The sequence below is a fragment of the Cariama cristata genome, unplaced genomic scaffold, assembly GCF_000690535.1.
Source record: "Cariama cristata isolate BGI_N322 unplaced genomic scaffold, ASM69053v1 scaffold43405, whole genome shotgun sequence".
Taxonomy (NCBI): Eukaryota; Metazoa; Chordata; class Aves; order Cariamiformes; family Cariamidae; genus Cariama; species Cariama cristata.
This window is the reverse complement of record NW_009616608.1, coordinates 18,357-39,565: the sequence shown is the minus strand read 5'-3', so window position 1 is coordinate 39,565 and position 21,209 is coordinate 18,357. Positions and strand designations below refer to the sequence as shown.

General features: G+C 38.8%; 1 protein-coding gene across 1 annotated transcript in view; it reads left to right on the top strand.

The window, feature by feature from the left end:
- The first annotated feature begins 7,324 nt into the window (after nucleotides 1-7,324).
- Nucleotides 7,325-21,209, top strand: part of LOC104161694 (serine/threonine-protein kinase Sgk3) — a 29,519-nt gene continuing 15,634 nt past the window's right edge. Inside the window, exons 1-4 of the mRNA XM_009700215.1 lie at nucleotides 7,325-7,532; nucleotides 12,352-12,435; nucleotides 14,367-14,439; nucleotides 17,330-17,405. Of these exons, the coding sequence (XP_009698517.1) occupies nucleotides 7,455-7,532; nucleotides 12,352-12,435; nucleotides 14,367-14,439; nucleotides 17,330-17,405 (311 nt within the window). The 5' untranslated portion in view covers nucleotides 7,325-7,454. The remainder of the gene's footprint in view (nucleotides 7,533-12,351; nucleotides 12,436-14,366; nucleotides 14,440-17,329; nucleotides 17,406-21,209) is intronic.

Here is a 21,209-nt window from a genome sequence, read left to right as displayed (position 1 = left end):
TGAGAAATTTGTAACTTCCTAGAAATCGGGGAGCCGAGAAATAGTTGTTGGGGTGACGGTGAGCAGCTTGCTTTCGTTCCCGAGGTACGCTAAGTGCAGCGGAGCCGGTGGTCTCGCTTGTGAGGTAGGTAGGTGCGGGTTCACTGTACTTGCTGGGCTTCTCTGCTGGTCGTCGGCGAGGGGCATGGTATGGCCGAGGGCGTTATCTGCACGGTATTTACTCGTCTTTCTCCGAGAGGTTCGCAGCCAATACCTAGCTGGTGTTTTGGAAGAGCCCAGCGAACCTGAGGGAGAATACCACTGAGGTCTTGTCGTGAGAAACTAAAACTTTTTAGGCAGTGCTGTCTTGCGGGCATTCAGATACCCTTGAGGAATTTAATTTTGTGGAGGTTCATTAAAAGGCAGTTGTAAAGTGTTAAGGCTAAAGCTGTTTTGACAGCTTGTCTTTTTTTTTTAATATTTATTCCTCCTCCAGCAGCTCTTAAAGGTGTAATCGTTCTGCATCTAGATGCACAGTAATTTTGCAGTATGGAATGCACGTTTCTTATTCCCCATTAAACTTATGATACGTTTTCGAGCTGGTACTGCATTTTGTTCCAGTACAGTAATGACACTTCAATGCCATTATGGTCCTTCCAGTTATTTGGCACTGAAGATTTCTGTGAATATCACTTGCTGCAGTATTCTTGTAGCTAAGTTCTTTTTTTATAACTCATTTCAAACATATTAAGTGAGTTTATAGACTCATGCAGAGTGAATGTGTATTTTTAAAGGCTGCTGTTAATTCCGTTTTGGGTTCTTTTAACGTTAGTGTTGTTTCAGTCTGAGTGTCTTAAATACAGGTCTGATTTTTTTTTTCTTTTTTTAGTCTTCAGCTGCTTATCAATCTCTTCAGTAACTGTAATATGAACTAACGATACAAAAGGAAGGAGTGTATGGAGGACTGTTTTCCTGAAGGCTTTAAGATAATTTAGATTTCAGGAAAAAATGTTACTAGCTTTTGGAAAGCATTTTGGAAAGTTCACTGTTAATGTTGTCAAGGTAGTCTCCATGCCTAGTATTTTGAATAACTTAAAGCTAGAACACTGACCTGTTTCTTAAAAGATATTTTGAGATACTCGTTCGGGTCAGAAGTACAGCATGTTTAACTTGCACATGTCAGTGAGAGGTGCTGGTTGTTTTAACAACCTTGACAATTTTAAAGCTGAAGAAGTAGTCACTAGTGGTTAAGTGATGATGATGAATTGTGTTAAAAATGCTTTCCAACCTTAATTCCCTTTGATTGTAAATTACAGCCTCACCATACCTGACATTATTGCACCAAATTTTGTTATGCATGCATAAACAACTGGTCTCTGAATCCTTACAGAATTGAAACACTTTCTTCTTCTTGGTGCAGCACTGAAGTATGTGAGAGGTTAATGTATACTTTTACCTGTAGGAGTTTGTAAACTGTTCTTAAAGAATGAACATAAAATACTAGCTGTAGTTGCGCTGATGTAACATGAGGAATCAAGTAGTGGTGAACTGGGCGTGCGATTGGGATACCGCTAAAGGCTCTTTCTGGTACTTGGCTTTTATATTCCGATATTTAAGTTGTTACCTTTTTTCGTTATCCAACACCTTTATGGTTCTAGGCAGCTGTGAATTCTGTAGAGCACAGACTTCAAAAGTTTGTTTTCTGGATTGTGAACTGTAGCTTGGATTTACACATTTAATTATTTTAAAATCCAGATATATTCTGTTGTATGGATTTTACCTCTTCGCCAATTGTAGTATATAAAAGTCTAGTAATTTTCTTCATGTTCCATGCATTAGCAAGAACATCAATCTTAAATAGATCAGAATTCTCCTGTGTTTATGTAGTGAAATAGAGGGAGAACAATTCTTGACTTTTGTTGAAGGTCACATAAAAAAATGGGCAGCATACATGGGATCGAAATTTTCATCAAGAGGGGCTGGGATTATTTGCTCTGTGTTTACTGAAGTCTGACTGCCCTCTTATGTGGAACTGACTATGTTGCAAGTGGTTGGTATCACCTGTCTGTAAGACCTGTTGAAAGTACCTCACAGTGCTGTTGCTACGACTTTTGATCTGTGCTATCCTTAGGCATCTACATTTAACTTTAATTGGACCTAGTGCGTAGGAAGGCTGGGGAAGCTGCCAAGAAATGTGCAGGTAGCAAGTGTAATACAAATTTGATTTTTTTTTTTATGTGCTTTGCTGTTTGTATAAGTCGTACCATCTGAGGCACATGGTGACCTTTCCAGATACTATGGACACAGGCTAAAGATGAAATTATTATGGACCTGTGTTGAGGATTAAAAGACAACAGCCTCTTACTGGCAGTATTTGTTCTTTAGACCCGTTTTGTTACTCAGGGTTTGCTTGCCACAGCAAAGAACCTGTGTTCTGTCATGTAACAAATGTGAATGCAAATAGATTCAGTCCAAGCCACGAATCTTGTTATATGCCTGTTAGGAGTGATTTACAGGAGCTTACTTTGGGAGATGGGGCAGAACGGGTGTTCTTGTGTGCAGTAGAATCCTGGCAAGGAAATATTTGCCGGATTCCTCCAAAGTAAATGTGATAGACACACAAAAAAGAGGAGCTACTTATTTCTTTCACTTGTTCAAGTTTCACTTTACCTGCAGTATAAAGAATCAATTGAATTGGACTTTGCCCACACCGCTGCAGAGTAGTGGTTTGCTTTCCATAGTGGTGCTACTAGAGATTTAAAAAAATGCCAGGTAGTGGGTGGGTGTATAAACAGGGAACAGGCTTTTTCTTTTCTACCAATGGCTGAATTCTCAATTCTCCTCTCAAATTGTAGTTAGAAGGGAGTGTGGAGATAAGCCAAAGCTTGGCCAGAGCATTTTGGTTAGTGCTCTCCTTTTTCTTTAGCTGGAATATTTCTAGAGGTCTACACTAGTGCTTAGTGTTCCTGTATTAAAAATCCTATGTATGTGGTATTTAAAAGGGTGGCCTATATGAAACCTGTTTTCTTCAGAACCTGGTTACTCAATAGCTACTGGCCATCCATCTCTTTTTACAGACGAGCGATCCGTGTTTTGCTTTTGACTCCTTCTGAAGCATGTGACTTCTCCTACAGTCCCTGGCTCTCCACATCGTGTATTTCTGTTGTGTTGGGTTCTGAGTATCTTGTCTCCCATTTCCTGTGTGTCAGCTGCTTGTCTGGTAACAAGAGAATGGTACACTATTTCATCATACAGCAGTTGAGAAGTTGACTTTCTGGGCTTTCTCAAAGATTGTGCAATGTCCAGTGTTACGTTGAGTCATTATCAGGGTATTTGTGGAGAAGGGTGAAAAGTGATGAAGAAGTGATGAAAAGTATGCCAAAGATGATACTTTCTCTAAAGTAAGTGGAAATAGTGTAATGTTTACAGCAAATAATAGGACTTTCTCCTGTATCTTGCTTTCTGTTGCTCCATATGCGGGTTCCTTCTGTAACTGGAATCACACTCAGGTGAGGTTTTCAGCAGCTGGTTTTACTGGTAACTCAGTCCTAGAGTAAGTCTTCCTAGGCGGATGATTAGTGTACAGGGAAATGCCTGTTCTGTTCCAATGGGTGAGTATGGATCCTGGTCATCCTTCCAAGTGTGCTTGCAGGGAGACTGTCTTTTAGGTTTTTTGACGGTTTTTGTTTTCACTTCCCTTGTATTACTCAAAGAGTTGGAGTGAGTGTGATAGCTGATGTGTGCTGGCCTTAGAGGCATTTAAGGCAATTTGGCTAGAGCTGGAGAGGCAGGAGGTGAGTACACAGCTTCCTGACCTGGCTTTGGGCATTCTTGGCAGAGATTGACTTGTAAGCACCCAGAACAAGGGTCTTTGGTTATACAGTGGTATCATCTTCAGGTAATTATCATTTAAAAAATAAAAGAAGGTGTTTCAGAACAGAATAAAATAATCTGATTAAACTTTAGCAACCTTTTCTAATGCAGTTTGAGCCTAGCTTGTGTAGAAAGGAGTAAAAGGAGATTGCCGTGTATCGCTAAACTATGTAATGTTTGCCTGTTGCATGTAGCTAGCAGGAGGTTGCACAAAATATTTTATTGTAAGGCATTCAGAAAATTCTTTGTTTGTGGGTGTGTGTTCTCATAGCGTCAGAATTCTGTTATTGCCATGCTCTTACTCCACCAGAGGCAAGGGTCAGCCTGAAATTTGACATTGTTGTGGCTTCCTTCAGGAAACTGTGAAAATACTACTTGCTTTTTGACAGCAGCCATGGAGAGAGTGGACAGTGTAGCTGTTGATCGGCTTGAAGCTTTGTCAGGAGGATCTGCAACTTCTGTTCTCCTCTCAGGCTTTTGTCTGTGCCTTCACCTGTTCTGGGCCTAGACACTGTAGCAACTTAAAATTTTAGTTGTTTCTGGACAACACTGGTCTTGGTGTTAACCTGTCTTGCATTATCTACATGCTCTTTTGCTAGTGACCAAATATGATTTAAGGGGATTTATTTTGCTACCTGGTTTTCTGAAGATCCTCCTCCTTTCTGCCTGTTACCAAAGTTGAGGCCAGGGGGTACTTGTTCTTAGTTACAGGAAAAGCTATAAGCAGAGGCAGAGACTGCTCAACTGACAGTGTCTGTTAACAGACTCGTATCTGGCAACCCTCAAGACACTGCAGTTTGCACTTTTGAAGCTGTGGATGAAAATATGTCTCCACTGTTTGCTATTACTTCATGCAGTTACCACAGCATTGATGATTTTACTTGCTACTAAAACTACAACTGTATTCCTAAACGACAGCATAGCAAAGATTAAGGCCCTGTTTCTACAGTCAGACCTACAGTTCAGATAAAAGAAGCTTTCAAGAGCTGATATGCTCGTGGCAAATTGAAATTGAAAGAAAGCTCTGATCCGCTGGAGCTTAGTGGCAAACTGAAAATGCATTGCTTCCAAGTTTGTCAGTTCAGCTTAGTGTTGGTGACCCAGGCACAACTCAGAGATGCCTCAGGGAAAGAAAATAATCATAGCCAGTGATCTCTCAGGCAGTTTAAGGAAAGAAATATGAATGCTGCAGTTTCAGTTTCTCAGATGATTTATTCTTCTTCTCCCTGGTAAGATGAATAAAGTCTTCCTGAATTAATCTGGGTGACGCTTCGTCCTGTTTTCCATAGATCTTTCAACTTCAGATCTGGAATAAAGCTGTCTTCCAAGTGATATTCTTTGGATTACAGCTTTTAATCCATATGCTCCTGGTATTTAAAATTATGACGCTAAGAATGAAAAACAAAAGAGAGGAGAGAAGTACAGCCTGTATTGTGAGAGTAGGTGCAGGCATGTTAGGAACCTTGGTAATGAATGTCAGTTTACAAGAGGGAGAAAGACAGTGAGTGATATTAGTCAGGGAACACCTAATCTCTTCTAAAGATTTGCTTGTTTTTCTGTGATGATCAGGAAGACAGATAAAACACAGGTACTTGTGCTCAGTTTCTGGTGCTGGACGTGAAGTGGCTAAAGATTGACATAAGTGCTTAGTAAAGTCTGAGCTTAGTGAAACACTTACTGAAAGTGGTGCCTATTGACTATTTTAGCGGACCTCTTATGATGGAGAAGAGCACAGTTAACCTTTAGATCTTAATTGTAGTGTGTGGCAATGGGTGAAAAACAGTCTTAATCCCATGCCAGTATGAAATTGTGGAAAATGGGAACTGTGCCTTGTTGTAATAAAGCTTTTGACAGTGGCTTGCCAAAGGAAAGAGAAACCAATTTGAAACTTGAGGTCTGTGTAACAGGCTTGGATGAGCTGTGTTATAGTCAAATAAAGGTGGGGGGAAGCTTAACCCTCCTCAGCCCTGTGATTATCTAATCAGTGAAGTAGGGAACAATCAAATTAAGGTAAATGTAGATGTAACTGAAAATAATTCTCTGAATAAGTTGCAGTATGGATGATCTATAACTTAGCTGTGATTACAGTGGTTTCAAACACTCCTTTTTGTTTAAAGTCTCCAGATCTTTGAACATTACTTAGTTTTAAATGACTACGGGAGGAATAATAACATGAAGTTTGAACCAGAGAGATGATCTGGCTTTTGAGAACAAGAAAAATAGTCAATTGACTGACTGAAACTAGTTGGGTATCAAGAACAAATCTTTTCACTGGATTCCAGGGGCTTTGGCATTTGTGCCAACATAAATATGGGTGTCTCTCTAATAGCAGAATTGCACTGGATTTGTTTGTGCTTTTTGGAAATCTATGATATGTAATACACAGTTCACTTTTATACTTCCGTGTTTTAAGAAAACAGAGAGTTTAAATGTTGAACTGGGCGCTCCTTTTTCCTCTGGGTGTTTTGAAGAGAACTGAGGCCTCCTCTTTCTAAAAAATGTTTTGCACGTTTGTAAGTTGGTCAGACACATTGTATTCTGAAAGCTGAGCTGCATTCACTAAAGCACTTCAGATGGCTGTGTAGGCCTGAACAGGGAGTTGTAGCTATGTAGCATTAATTTCGGCTGCTCTTAGGCAGTGCTGAAGTTCCTCTTGTTTGCAGTGGGGTTTACTGGGGTCCAGTAAACAATTTGGTTTTGCTCAAGGCAGGTGTGGAGAATACTGTTCCTCAGTGAGTGAAGAGGCATCTAGCTAATACTAAGCTCTCTGCCTTTTTTGATGGCTTTATCCTCTCTCTCGTCTTGTGCCGTTCTCAAGTTCTGCAAGGAAGCTAACTGTTCTACTGAAAGGAAGGGATGACCTTAACTGTTCTGCTAAACACAAAGTATGTCAAGTATGGGGGAAGAGGGGATAGAGAAGGTAAATATTCAGACAGACACATGATGCTACCTGTGTCCCTGTAAAATTCACGCAGAATTTTTTTCTCTCATGTCAGTCTTTCATTTCTGATGTGATAATTAAATGTAATCAGCATGTTCTGACAAATCTGAAATGCCTTCTGGTACAGACTCACGCAGTTGAAAACCTTTGTTTTTGAAATAAACTGTTCTGAATGTACATGCTAGTGGCTTTTCTCAGGTGTCTGATACCAGGTTGTCATCTTTAGTTATTTCTCAGTGCTCTGTCTTTGTTCCTTCGAAGTATCGTCTGTAGTGGGCCCAAATCTGCTTCCAGTATGCCTGTACAACTCAGTGATTTTTCAGGTGTGCTTATGTCCTTAGAGAAAGTGAGTGACTTCGGTGAAGCAACAAAAGGGCCACAAGCATGAAACAGTTTGCAAAATTGTAATGATTATGACTGTATATATGCATATTAAAGTGCATTTCCTGTCAGGAAAAGTTCTTGTCACACAGGTTTTAGCCTTGTGAGTTAAGTATTCCCATACTTAATTTTCCTTTTATGTTCACTTTAAGATTACATGATGGGATTCACGTTTTCTCCAGAAAAGCTGTGTATCTTGGATCAATACCGTTGAAGATATCTTCTGATTGCAACACCCGAAGCAGGGTCCTGTAACAAATTTGTCAAAAGAACACGTACAATGGATCTCAAAGAAAGCTGCCCAAGTGTTAGCATTCCCAGCTCTGATGAACACAGAGAGAAGAAAAAAAGATTTACAGTAAGTATGTAAGAGTGTAAGCACCGTTGACAAATGCATAGGCTATTAGTGCCTAGAAGTGCTACTTTCTTTTGTTTTACTAGTAAGCTTGGTATTACTTTCAGCAGGTTTATGGAAGTCTGTTCACTTGCTCTTGTGAGTACTGGCCATAGTCCAGTGTGAGAAGTTGTGATTGTTTTACAGTGATTGACTGTGTTGCTTTCTGCAAAAAGAATTTGGCTTTTAAAATAGCTGGTATTTTCACCCCCAAATAGCAGCATTTTCTCATACAAAATACGTAAGTGTACAAATGCAGGGATAACATTTTGGTACCAAATCAGAGTAAGATTTGGCATCCTTACATGATTTTTCATGAAACATTTATTTTGTAAAGGTGTAAAGTGTGGTTTTGATTGGGTTTTTTGTTTGCTTGTTTTTAAAAATGGGCATTTTTTTCATAGATTATTATTATAATTTTCATAGATTATTATTATACTTTTATAATTTTTTATGTAAAAGAAAAAAATACAAAACATCAAATTTTTGAAAGACCTTTTTTCTGTCTTCCTTCCTGTTTTCTGGTTCTAATACCTATGAGGTTTTCCCTATCCTGTTCCTATTTCCACTCCTTGTCATTCCCCCTCTCTTTTTTGGCCTCCCAATTTGAGTGGCTTTCTGGAGGTAAAGTATTCCCATTCAGTGGGGAAACTCTTTGCATTGCATACTGAAAAATAAAGTAGTGTGGCATGGATTTTTGTTTTGCTTATATATATGCTAGGGTATAAAGATAGCATCATAATACTTCCTTTAAAAAGCTCAAACTATTTCATTGCTCTTGTGCAACTTCCTCTAAGCTTTTTTTTTTTTGACTTAGTCATTCTTCACATGTGGCGTGCAAACACCCTTAGACTGAGTTGCTGTCTGAAGAATACCATGAAACAAAGATTTACTTTGAGTTATGTATCTGCCTTTCCTGTTCACCTCCCTTCCTCGGAGAAGAATAATGCTGTTTGATTCTACAAGTGTATCAAGATGTAACTTAGGGAAGGAGCGTGCTGGTAAATGGAACAAGCAAAAGAGAACTTTATCAATACTTTAAACTGCTGCATGCATGCGAAACTCAAATGAGCAGCAAAAACTTCATGAAAGTCTAAGCTTTAGCAGAACAGGTTTGTTTTATTGGCTGAGTGCTGGCAATTCTGCTGTTAAAATGTGCCGTTATGATATGTTTGTGGTCCATATTGGTGGTGTGATTTCCAGGTCATTTTACCTAAAAATCTGTGTGACAGTCTTAGCAACTTAAAGGCACTTTCTTTGGGCACCCTTTAGAAAGCTGTGCAAGCAAGAGCCAGAAAATGCAGAAATTGGGGGGGTTGAGGGGGGAAAAAAGAAATCCAGCCCAGCTTCCACTGTGTGGAGGTACACTTTGTCTTGGTGGCTTCTGCTTTCTACATCAGGAACAGTTTGACAAGAACTGTTTTTCACAACCCAGCTTTTGAGTATTATTGCATATATTTTAGGATTTGATAACAGAAGTGAGGGTCGTATTAAACTTCGTGATAGGAACTGTGAGTTCCAGCATGTGTGAGTCAGTGCTTTTACTGCATCTCCTCTTTTGTAGCTGTGTTGTAATGACTGGAGCCAGTCAGTACCATTTTTGGTGGGGGGTGAGAGACAGGGGTGGGGGGAAACAGTTCTTAACAAATTTGTGGTAGGTATAGCTGCCATTTCTGTAAAGAGCAGTAAGAACCCTAGGGTGAAAGGAAAGGTTAAAGTGATAAAGGCTAGGAAAGACTTCAGGTGGCTATTTTGTATTATCTTCACCTTACTGTCACTTGCAGTATACATCACTACTGGTTCTCAGGCTATTCTGGAATCTTACTGGTCTCGATGAGTTGGAATTCAGTTTCTAAACCTTACAGTGGCTCACGTAATGCTGGCATGGAAACAAGACAATTATGTGCAACTTTGCTTTTACTAGCTCTCCTTTTTCCCCCCTCTCACTTGCCCTGATGAAACATTTTTAAAAACAATTATGTCTCTGTACAATCCTCATTCTGATAAAGAAATCAAGCTTTTCAGTTTTGTCTTTGGAAATGAATTCTTCATTCCTCTTGAGCATTTTCATAACCCTTTATTGAATATTTGATTAGTTTTTGTTAAATGCTGCATACATTCGATATATTTACTACCAATATTTCTTTTTTCTTCACAAATAATTACATGTTTGAAGTTTTAGGGTGTTTGACACGGAAGCTTTTTTGCTTTCACTTAATTTGTGGTAACCAGCCTCTCTGTATCTCCACTCTAGTTCACTGTCATGCCTTTTTCTGAAGATTCAGCATTCACTTTCTTCATAAAATGAGCAAAATACAGTCCAAAACAAGCAAGCATCTAGGCTATATTAGTTGCTGTTCTGTCCTTGCTGCATAGTGGGCCATTCTTTTGCCTGCATTGCCAGATAGCTTTGTTTTGGATTTCTGGCTTTTATCCCTATGCTGTTGGATATCTGAGGCTCCATTTTTCTCTCCTGACCTGTTCTTGTCTTGGCTTATTAAGAAATCTCTTTCAAGGGTGCTGTTTGTCTGGAAACTTTATCTCAGACCAGTGATGTATACTACTAATCCCCAGCCCTGTGGAAATTGTGGATTTGTGGTTTTTTTTTTTATTTTGTTGACACTTAATAAATAGTTTCCTTACTTTCTCAACAGTTGCTGTCTTGAAATTGGAAGGCAGCTTATGTTTTTACTTCTCTTTGTGTAATACAAATTGAATGTTTAATCCAGGAGCATGAGCTACCAAAACAGAGCTGAAAAAAGCTATGACTTCCAGAAATAGCTGGACCTTATCCTGTCTGTATCTGGGAAGATAGTTCATGGTGATGATTGTGGTGGTGATGTTTTCAGGTATTCTGTTTCTTTTTCTTCCTTTTTCCTTTCTCAGAGCTTTGCATTATTTATACACATATTACAAGGTGCGAATGCATCTTATCTATGTTTTAGGAGTTTTCTAAGACTGTTTTTGGTTTAGGAGTAATTAGATTTGAAAAGGTTATTATCTAAGTAAGGCGAGATTCCTCCCCCCACCTTTCTAGAGACAAACATTGCACATCTCTCTAAATCATTACGTAGGTGTAGCTGAGAGTAGTAATACAGCGCAAAGACATGTTATGTTTTTGAGTTTTACCAAATTTCTTGTAGATACCATATGTGTTCTTACCATTCAGTGCTTCCGTAACTGTTGAACTTGTAATTTCTCCTTTGTTGGGTGTGCAAGAGCTTTGATGATGGCGTGAACTGGATGACCTCATATGATTTTTTTTTTTTAAATGCTCTCTCATATAAAAAACATTGACTGTGTCATTGTTCTACAGCTAGCTACTCTGAGAACAAAACTGTTTTAATTTTGAGATTGCCAAGGAGGTGAATATCATCTTGTATCCTAAGTTATGCTTGCCTGTGCACTTTGCAGTCTATGCATTTTGCCCTGTTAATTTAAGAAGTTGTCCATGGCCTGCTTCTTAGGCTTGTTGGCATTGATCTGCCATGCAGTCATGGGGAGTGAAGATGATGTCTGTTTGAACATTATTTGCAGGACTTGATTGCTGTATAAGATACCTAGCTCAGGCTCAGGGGGGGCAATACTTAAGTCTTCGCAGCTGAAGCTTTTGCTGTTTACAGTCTAGGGAGGCTCTGGAAGATCTGGAGCTAGGTTTTATGCTAACGCTTGTTTACCAGTACAAGGGAAAGCTCGTTTTCTAAGAAGACTCTCATCAGCATCCTACTGAATGCTTCTATCCAGCCCCCCATGTTCCCCAGGGAAGACTGAGAACAGCTTATCTGAGTAGTTAACGTAGCATGATTGCAGATCTCAGGCTAAGGAACTGATGGTGGTGGCTGCCACTTCCACCGAGGGAGTTAAAAAGAGAGAGGTAAGCTGCTGTTGCAGGACAGAAAGGAGACTGGGGCATTGCTCCAGTTTTCTGCATCAGAAATGAGCAACCTTCTGCACTCATTTCCTTGCTGTGCCCATCCTCTGCCCTGAAGGAATAGCCAGGCTCTTCCTAGAAGCACAAGAAGGTGAAGAAGGGAGGTCAACTAGTTGCATAAGAGACAGGCGAAGCCTGCTGGACACTCAGATGTCAACCAGATTTATGAAGCTAGGGATTGACAATCTGTCTAGTTACCGGAGTCCTCTGCTGCCATGGGATTTGAAAGCCTAGAACTGTGCAGTAGGTTCCAGCTATGCCTCCCTTGATCCCAATGCTATGTATTCAGTACCCTGTGCTCGATTTCAGCCACAGCAGCATTTTTCCCCCCTTCACAATTGCATCATCTGCCAGGATCCTGACTGTAATATGTATTCAAGATGTTGCAAGGAACAGTTATCTTTATAACCACCTTCCGTATGTGCTTTCTCTTTAGGTTCTGGTGAAGGCAATCTCCAGTGTTTAAATGCTTTACTTCCTTAATATTAGTCTTTGTTATGGATTATCAAGTTGTTAACAAATTTCATAGCAAATTTTTACAGACTACTATCTGATGCCCAGGTGTTCTTGTTGGGTATGAACTAATTTATGAAACTCCATTAAATCAGCTTTGGTGTTAGTTTTTGCTTACCTGATGTTTAAAAAAATTTCTGTAAAATACCAGACTCTTCTAATTGTTCTTTTAATCATTTGTGTTGATGCCTATGTGACTTAGCTGTAAGAAGTATATAGCTCAACAAGTACGTTTACACAATACATTTAACAACCTGCCCTTAATTCCACCACAGAACTAAACCTGGGAGGTTTTATTAAACTTTGCTGTTGACAATAACTTTATCTTTGTTACTACAGGTTTACAAAGTGTTGGTCTCAGTTGGCAGAAATGAATGGTTTGTCTTCAGACGGTATGCAGAGTTTGATAAACTCTACAATACGGTAAGCAAAAGGCAAGCTATGAAGCCATGCCAGAATAGCACAGAGTAACACTTGTTTGCAGTGTTATGGTTTGTGTTAATTCCCTCTTGAGGAGTTTGAGTCAACATTCAATAACCATAGGAGCCTGTTTAAAGAAAATGACAGGGTGGGTTTTTTAAACTTTGATTTGTTTGAATTTCAAACTCAAAATCCACTTATTTGCGGCTTCTTTATTTTTGCTTGGGATCATAGTGCAATGAGAAACTTCCAATTTACTGGTTGTCAAAACATCTGAAATGTGCATTTGTTGGTGATGGTAAAAATCACTGCAAAACTTAAAACATCTAAATAGATAAAATTTGTTAAAATAAGTGTTTTACTTTGAAGAACTGAAAGCGATGAACAAATCCTTGTTTCTTAATATAAACTTTCTGGTAAGTCAGTCATGGCAATTCCTTCTTGTGGTTTCATAGCCAAGTTTTGTGGCAGTGATCCAAATACAACAGGCCTCTTCAGCAACTAAGTATGGATTTCTTGCGTTTGTTGCTAGAAGAGGATTTTGCCCCTTTTACAGAGTGAGCAAGTGAGGCAAATACTTACTCAGATGTGCAGTCTGTTATGTATCCTGTGTCCATACTTTTTCCCAGTTCTTCATGTTTAGAACCCACAATTTTTGTTTTAACAAAAGAACAAATAATTCCTCTGTGATCCCAATAAGAAAAGATTACCAGCTGCTTATCTGTGCCTCCGCTTCCATTCCATTGCCCCTGTGGGAATTAGTCAGGCTTTTTCTCCTTCTGCTTCACTGTACATGAATTTATCTGTGGCAGTGGTTTACAAATGCAGGCAGTGAGCTTGGAGCTGTCTTTCAAGGTCTGAGCTGAAGTCAGCCTGGATACACCATGCTATGCTTTGTCTGCATCTTGGGATAGACTTCTGAGCAGTGTGAAAGCGAAGTACACCCTTTCTGATACCTGCAGAGTGAGCGTTGGTGATCCTGTTCCGTTTGCTACATTCTGTTGCCATTGAGATTAGCATTGCTCTACTGAAGTTTGTTCAGCACTGGTCTAACAAGTGTAGAGGTGGAGGTCCTGGGGAAGCATAACAAGGAGGACATTTAGTCCAATTTCTATTCAGTGTAATTTATATAGTGGAGTACACCAAAAAGAACTTGTGCTGCTAACTGGAAGAGATACTGATGTTTCTAAGGAAAGAATTGCCAGCTAGTGTGTTGGAAAACTACTTTCTTAAAGAGGATGGGAGTAAGATCGCTCTTCTTGAGTGCTTGAAGATGAAGCAAATCTAAATCAAGGCTTGGCTTATGTCAGGTTTTTTTGATAAATTAAATGCTGTTGTATATGAACTTCTAGTCAGTTTATCAAGTGTAGAATATTATCAAATGCACCATTGTAAAACAGGCTGTTCATCTATTTACAGTTTTGACTTGGAGGTAGAACACCTGTGGTTTCTAAAACTTTAAGAATGTTGTTCGGGCAAAACCCAGAGGCCTGTATCCACAACTCATCTTAAACATCATGCATACACCCCTATGCGAGCATGCACAAAAAAACCAAACCTGAGAGACAGAGAATTGATGGAGGAAGGAAGTAAAGAGGAGAATAAAACCAATATTGAAATTCTAGTCTACATTTTTTAGTCTGGGGCAGGTGGAAAAGCATTTTGGAAATAATGCAGAATATAGCTGCAATAGTCCATAGCTTTCTAAAGTGAGATGGCCTTTGAATTTCAAAGGGTATGACTGGTGCAAACAAGCCGAGTACAGATTGTTTTGTTTTTTCCCCCCAAGTGTTTGACTAGAGAAGATGGCAGAGAGGAGCAGAATTACTAATAATCAGATATTTGAACTGTTTGTCAGAAGACAAACAAAATGCAATTATTTCTAGGTACTTTGATGTCTAAGCACAATCCAATTCTATGTGTTCTGTTTTCAGCTAAAGAAGCAATTTCCCACCATGAACCTGAAGATTCCAGCTAAAAGAATATTTGGAGATAATTTTGATCCTGGTAAGTTATCATCTTGTTACTCATTCTGTCAGTTTCTTTATATGAAAACTGATTTATTCCAGCCTACGAGAAGCTATCTTAGATGAGTTTTACACCAGTCCTCAAAACAGTGACTAAACTTTGGTTTAGTCATGTTTCAGTCAAGAACAGGAACTGGCGTAGGTAGGTATTCTACTTTGTGATTGTGAACGAAGTATTGCTTAGTGGCCCAGTGCCCCTCTTGCCCTGAAGATTATAGCTCCTCCCAACCCTCTCATATTCAGGACTGAGAAAGATTCTGAACTGTCAGGTGTAATCTCTCTTCTATAAAAGCAAAAGCCAAACTCAGACTCTTCTAAACGTATGCCTAGTAAATTTTAAATTTCCTTTGTCTGAGGTTCCCTGCCTGCACCCCCACCGTGAAAATGATATAACTAAAGGATTTATCTTTGAAGGCTTTTGAACTCTCTCTGTCTAAATGTGCTTCCTTGTACAGTTTAGATGAAAATGAACCAGTTCCTGTTCTTGTACCACTTATAGAAGCCTGTCTGATGTGAACCTGATGTGATCTGGTTAGCAGTGCCAGGTCCTAATTAAGCTTCCTCTGTCCACATCAAAATACTAATGTAAAATCACTTGTAAAGTGCATTGAATTAACCTACGTGGCACCACCAATGAGTAAATAAAAAAGGCAAATGGGAAGGCCAGACCTTTTCTCTGTGTGTTTATACCCATCGTTCAGGCCATTTTACTTCAGGGTTTTCCTGATGGTCGTTGGGAACCTTCGGCCCTCCCCTGGCTCTCTGGTGCGATCGGGCTGTGTTTGTAGTTTCACCTCCTCCTACACCTGTTTCAAGCATTTCATTTTCTCCTTTGCTGAAGAAAAAATGGATCCAAAGATGTTGAACTCTTGGGATGTGTTGGTTTGGGTTTTTTAGAGTTCTTTCAAACAAATTAATCTTCGGCAGTTTCAGTTAATCGTCTGGATCCTGACTTGAAACTCCCTTTTATTTTTTATTAAAATAATCAAATGCAAATATCCAAGCTCTGATGTCCTCTTCTGATGAAATGTAAATGATTACCAAAAGTTCTGCATGTATTGTGTCTACAGGGACTTCTTGTTTTGTATTGGTTTCTTTCCATTTCTCTAACCTTGGGGTTTTCAGAGCTGGCTGGTCTGCTGTACAGCCAAACGTACAGGTGGATTCCTTGGAGTCAAATTTAGGAAACTGGAGTTTAAATGAGGCGGGGGGGCAGACCAACCTAAAATTTATTAAAACTATGTATGTAAAACAAAGTCCTCGGACTTGTTTTAAATTTCCGTGAACTGAAGTCCTTGAAGCATGAGGAACTAAGTAGCTCTCAAGATGTCTCTTGCTGGGAGGCAGGGTGGAGATGGAGTCATGATGCCCATTGCAAGAATTCTTTATCTTAACACTGATATATTGAAGCTTTGATACAATGTTTCTGCTGGGTTCTGAAATAAGTTGCATGTTTTACATATGTTGAAAAGGTATTTTACTTCTGTCAGTCCATGCTAGGGTTTTGCAACTCCTTTTCAGTATGCAGCATTGCACTGTTGCATTGAAGTGCAGTAGAGTGACGCTTACATATTCCTTTTCCAAAAATCTACCAAAAATACTGTCATAACATACATTGTCATCTAAATGCTCCATTTTTATTGTTACTTAGGTTATTTCAAAATTAATCTTGTTTTAAGTTCAAAATATGGGACAGAGGGAAATGTTAGAAACCAGTCAGAATACAGAACTAGAAGATTACAGAATACATTTGAGCTGACGTGATGCAGATGCTTTGTCTTCCACAACATGGGTAGTTCTGTAGGCTTGGAGTGGCTAATTGCGTTGTACATGCACCATGCTGAAACTGGTGATGTTGGTGACTCCTATAACAGCTTTATGCAAATTTACCTTCCTATTTGATGTCAATAATTTGGGATTATTAAATACCATAACAAGGGTTTAGGGATTATATCCCTGAAACAATCTGAACACTTTTCTTAATATTTGAAATACAGCTTTAAATTTAATTTTAATTTTAAATTTTAATAGTTGTCAGTAATCTATATGTGATAGAAAGAGTCATTGGAATACCTTAAAAGTTAATACTCAAGTTGAATATTCTTTTTCCATACAAATTATTGTTGATATGAGTAATGAAAGACAAGATTATTCTGTTTTACACTTTATTTCATGTTAGAGCTGTCCTGTTTCAAATCCCTTGTGTATCTTTCCATATGAGGGTAGAGATTCTGAGGGTTATTATTTTTTTACGTTAGAGGTGATGTCCAAAACAAAAGAAAAGCATTTTATTTAGTTACCTTTAGTGGTTACATCCGAGTACCTGCTGGTGGGATGACTTGTGCAATTTTCCCGCTGCCATACATATATTATGGAAATATGCTCCTTGGTGGAACTGTTTGTGTTAAAACTTGACTTGTGCAACTGATGTCAAGGTTTGCCAGTGTGGGGGTTTTCTTTGTTCTTGTGGGTGGTTTTTTGTTGTTGTTGTTTTTTGTTTTTTTTGGGGGGGGTGGTGTGGAGTTTTTTTGGTTTTGTTTTTGGTTTTGTTTTTTTTTTTTAGTGGGATCAGTTGCTGAAGGCCTCACCCATGCAATGAAGGCGTCATGGGATAGCCCACAGTGGTTACACACTGTTCTTGAAGCCCTTCAGTGCACTTTTAATCCACTGAAACTGAAATTTGTTCTTTCACCTCACCAGAGTGTTTTAAGCTTGCGATTTTCATACGTAGAACCAATCCTGTTCTGAACCAGTTGTGCACCAGTCTCTTTCTAACTGCTGTTTAAGTCCTAAAAAAACTTAAATTTGAAAATAAGTCTTTTTCACAAGCTGACTGATCATTCTAATAAGTCTATCTCTCTTTTTTTCAGATTTTATTAAACAGAGAAGAGCAGGACTGAATGAATTCATTCAAAATTTAGTTAGACAGCCGGAGCTATGCAACCAGTGAGTAGTTTCATTTCTGTTTTATAAGGACTATTTAAAAGACATGAGATGTCAAATACAAAATTGCAGATTAAGTACTTCTAACCAGAAAATGTATTTTTACCTGTTCAGTGCTCTTAAGTATAATAAATAAACTTTAATATGGCCATTTGTTCGTTCAGGAAAAATCTACAGACTGAGGAACAATATAATAATGTATTTTGTTTTCTGAAAACTGATCTAGAAATAAATTTGCAGGCAATTAACTGATGTTAATTCAAGGGGCGCAGATTCCAGAGTAAACTCTGTTGCTTCAGGGCAGGCGTTTGTTTTGCTGATGGCTGTACTGTTTGAGAACTCGGCTGTCACTTGCTACCATGTTGCTGGGAGTAAGTCACTGCCTGCATCCTTTTGGTAGAGTGGTTCATGTGCGTACTCCAGAACGTGTTTTAAGCATGTTAACCAAGTACCTTAATCAACTTGCTTAGGTGGTTTGGGATAGCTAAGCTGACCTGCCTAAAGCAAATAAAAAAGCTTGCGTATAAACTTTCCTGTCAGAAGAACTGCAGATGTCTTAACCACCATCAGTGGGACAGGGATGAATGAGAGACTGTGATATGCTAGAGTTGGCTCCAGTTAAATCTGGAGGATAGCACTTCTGTACCTAATCAGTTTAAACGGAATCCATGCAGCTTTCTATGTTGCTTGAGCTAGTAAAATGGTAAAGCTCTATATTGGGCTTTAGTGTTGAATAAATGTCTTCAATACATACGCTTTGTTTAATTAGCCTATCTGTACAACCTGTGAAACTGGCCATTTCCCACAGAGGGGAGAGGAAAAAAAAAAAGCCTAACAGAATATTGTAGTTTGCATTGTGCAGTCAGATCCTGCCTCCCACTGCCAATGAACTATTTAATGTCCTATTAACCTGAAATATGTACTTCCTTTCTTTTTTGGATAAAAGGAGCACTTGATATATACTTCCTTGTGATAAGTGGAAAAAATTTCAAAACAAAGTCTTTATGGTGGAATAGTTTTGTACTAGAACAAATACTGTAAGGTTTGTGATCATAGTAGTATTCTTCTCTGAGAAACGATAGAAAGCACTTTAACTAATTATTGAAAGCTAATGTGTTTTGTTACATTAGGAAAGGACACTGGTTTTATTTAGCACAATCCCTTCCCTGTTTGGTTGTCAGTATGTCCAAGTACCAAATATTTTGTCTCAAAACATACTATATTTGTTCTCCAAAGGTGAAATGGTGCTTTTTTTAGGCATATCACAAAATTGTGTGCTTAAAAAAAAAATAAAAATCCAAACCTCAAATCCACTTGCCTTCTTAAATTTTTGTGAGCTTTAAAAATTGTTTTATGCTCAAATACATCTATAGCCAAATCTGTGTTATTTAACATGGCACTTAGCCTGTCTGATCCATTGAAACTAACTAAACCAGTATTTAGAAATAAGTCTTGTAAAGTGTTTTGATACTCTTAAGTGTGTTAAATAAAAAACTTATTAGGCATAGTTCTACCATAAAAACAAAATAGAGATTTGTTTTGTCTTGTGCTGTTCTCCTCTTTGCTACCCTTAAAGTAACACTGATTTATATGGGAGAAGAAGCAAGCCTTTAATTCACAATTCAGAGCAAAAACATTTTCACATGACCAAGGAAACTGTGGACCAGTCAGCCTCACCTCCATCCCTGGAAAAGTGATGGAGCAGCTCATCTGGATGTCATCTCTAAGCATGTGGAGGAAAAGAAGGTTATCAGCAGTAGTCAACATGGATTCACCAAGGGGAAGTCATGCTTGACCAATCTGATAGCCTTCTACCATGGCATTACTGGATGGGTAGATGATGGGGGAGCAGTGGATGTTGTCTACCTTGACCACAGCAAGGCCTTGAGCTCTGGCACAGGCTGCCCAGAGAGGTGGTGGAGTCTCCTTCTCTGGAGATACTCAAAACCTTCCTGGACACGATCCTGTGCAGCTTGCTGTAGGTGACCCTGCTTTGGCAGTGGGGATTGAACTGGATGATCTCCAGAGGTCCCTTCCAACCCCAGCCATTCTGTGATTTAATTTTATAGTAATTTCTGTGTTGTTTTAATAATTGCAAGGCACTTCGTTTTTCTGAAGTGATCTTTTACTTTTTGCAGTGCTCCATTGCAACAAATCATACTAGTAATTACATAATCTGTCAACTTTTCTATGTGTCAATGAATGTTATTAGTGAAGAATACCAAAACTTTGAGCTTGGTTGGTTGGTTGTTGGTTTTCTTTTTGTAAAATCTGCTAGAAACTGCTCAAGGAGTATGTGGTGACTGAGTCTTCACGAGTAGTTCAGATCCTTGCTTTCTTAGACTGTTTTTGATTTAATGTGCTAATTGAATTTGATATTAGGTAAAATAACTTCTGTAAAGTTGGTAATGTACAAGGAAGACTTAGGGGGTTATGTACTCTCACAGAACTTTAGGGAAGAACACCTTCCACTACATCTTTTAGTCACTAAAACCACTATCGGGATGTCATATTCTTGAGTCCTACCTAGGAAAACTGTTTCACTAAAAGCTTGAGGATGGTTCATGATGGTGTCCTCGCTTCTGGATGGGAAGGCCTCTGAACATCTGAATTGAAAAGCACAGTGTGTCCAAGATGGTAATATTTACATAGCTCTCTGAACCCTGTAGTACTGTGTTCTTTTTTTCTTTTTTCTTCTCCTCCTCTCCCCCTTCATTGGATTTTGTTCTTTGGTCTGACGTGTTTGTTGAATATTGTATCAAAGCCAAACCTTTCTACTCAATAATAAACCCAACAATAACCTGAACTGTGTTACAGTGATCAGAGAGACCCTGTAATGTTTGGTAAGGATTTTCCTGCCATCACCGTTAGGTGGAATATGGGGCAAGATGGATCGTTGGCTTAGACCGAATTGGAAATTAAGTGGACTAACCTCACGCTGCATTTACTTGGCTTTCTGTGTTTGATGAAGAACTTGCTCTCATGGATAGAATGCAGGTGTTGCCAAAAAGAAAAAAAGTGTCAAAAGGGATAGACATCCAACAATGCATCCCCCTTGCTGACTGATGTCCTGAGTAGAAGCTGGGAGTTTGTTACCTGTGAGCACTGAGCAACTGTTAAAATTGGGCTGCTTGCCCCCTCAAATGTAGAGCTTCACTGAAAAATTAATGCATTTAATTGTCTAGCAGAACATGTCCAAAGAAAACCTGTTTGAATCCAAATGTATAATAGAGGATACATTAAAGATAGTTATTTTTAAGTAGTCCAAAGTAGCTTCTTAATGAGAACATTTGCATAACACTTGAAAAACTCAAGGATGACAATACCCTGCAACCTCTGTGGGGAAATGAGTTATCTGTTCTTTAAGTGAGAAGCGGGGGTCTGCATTTGTTCTCTAGAAGAAAATCGGAGTGACTAGATTTTTCTGTTTTCAAAATCTGATGAATGTAAAAATGAATGTGAAACCCCTGGATTCTAAGATCTTGCAGTCCACGTTGGGGAAAACAAACCTTGCATTACGTTAGTTGTGTTCTTTTAAAATGTTCCTGTACCTTATAGCTTTTTAAGCCTTTGCTTTCTGTAAGAAAGGTAGTGGTGTTTTATTGTTGGTTTGTTTCTTTTTTTTTTTTTAAAGTGTGTGGAGAATAAGGAGGAGCTGGACACCATTATTTAAATAAAGTGTGTCTTAAACATTAAGGTTCTGTCACTGGCAATTAATTTTACCATTTTGCTTCAAAATTTGTGTGACTTTTTGGGCTTGCTCATATTTCTGTTTGTGTCCAAAATTTTTGTCTGACTTTCTGTGCT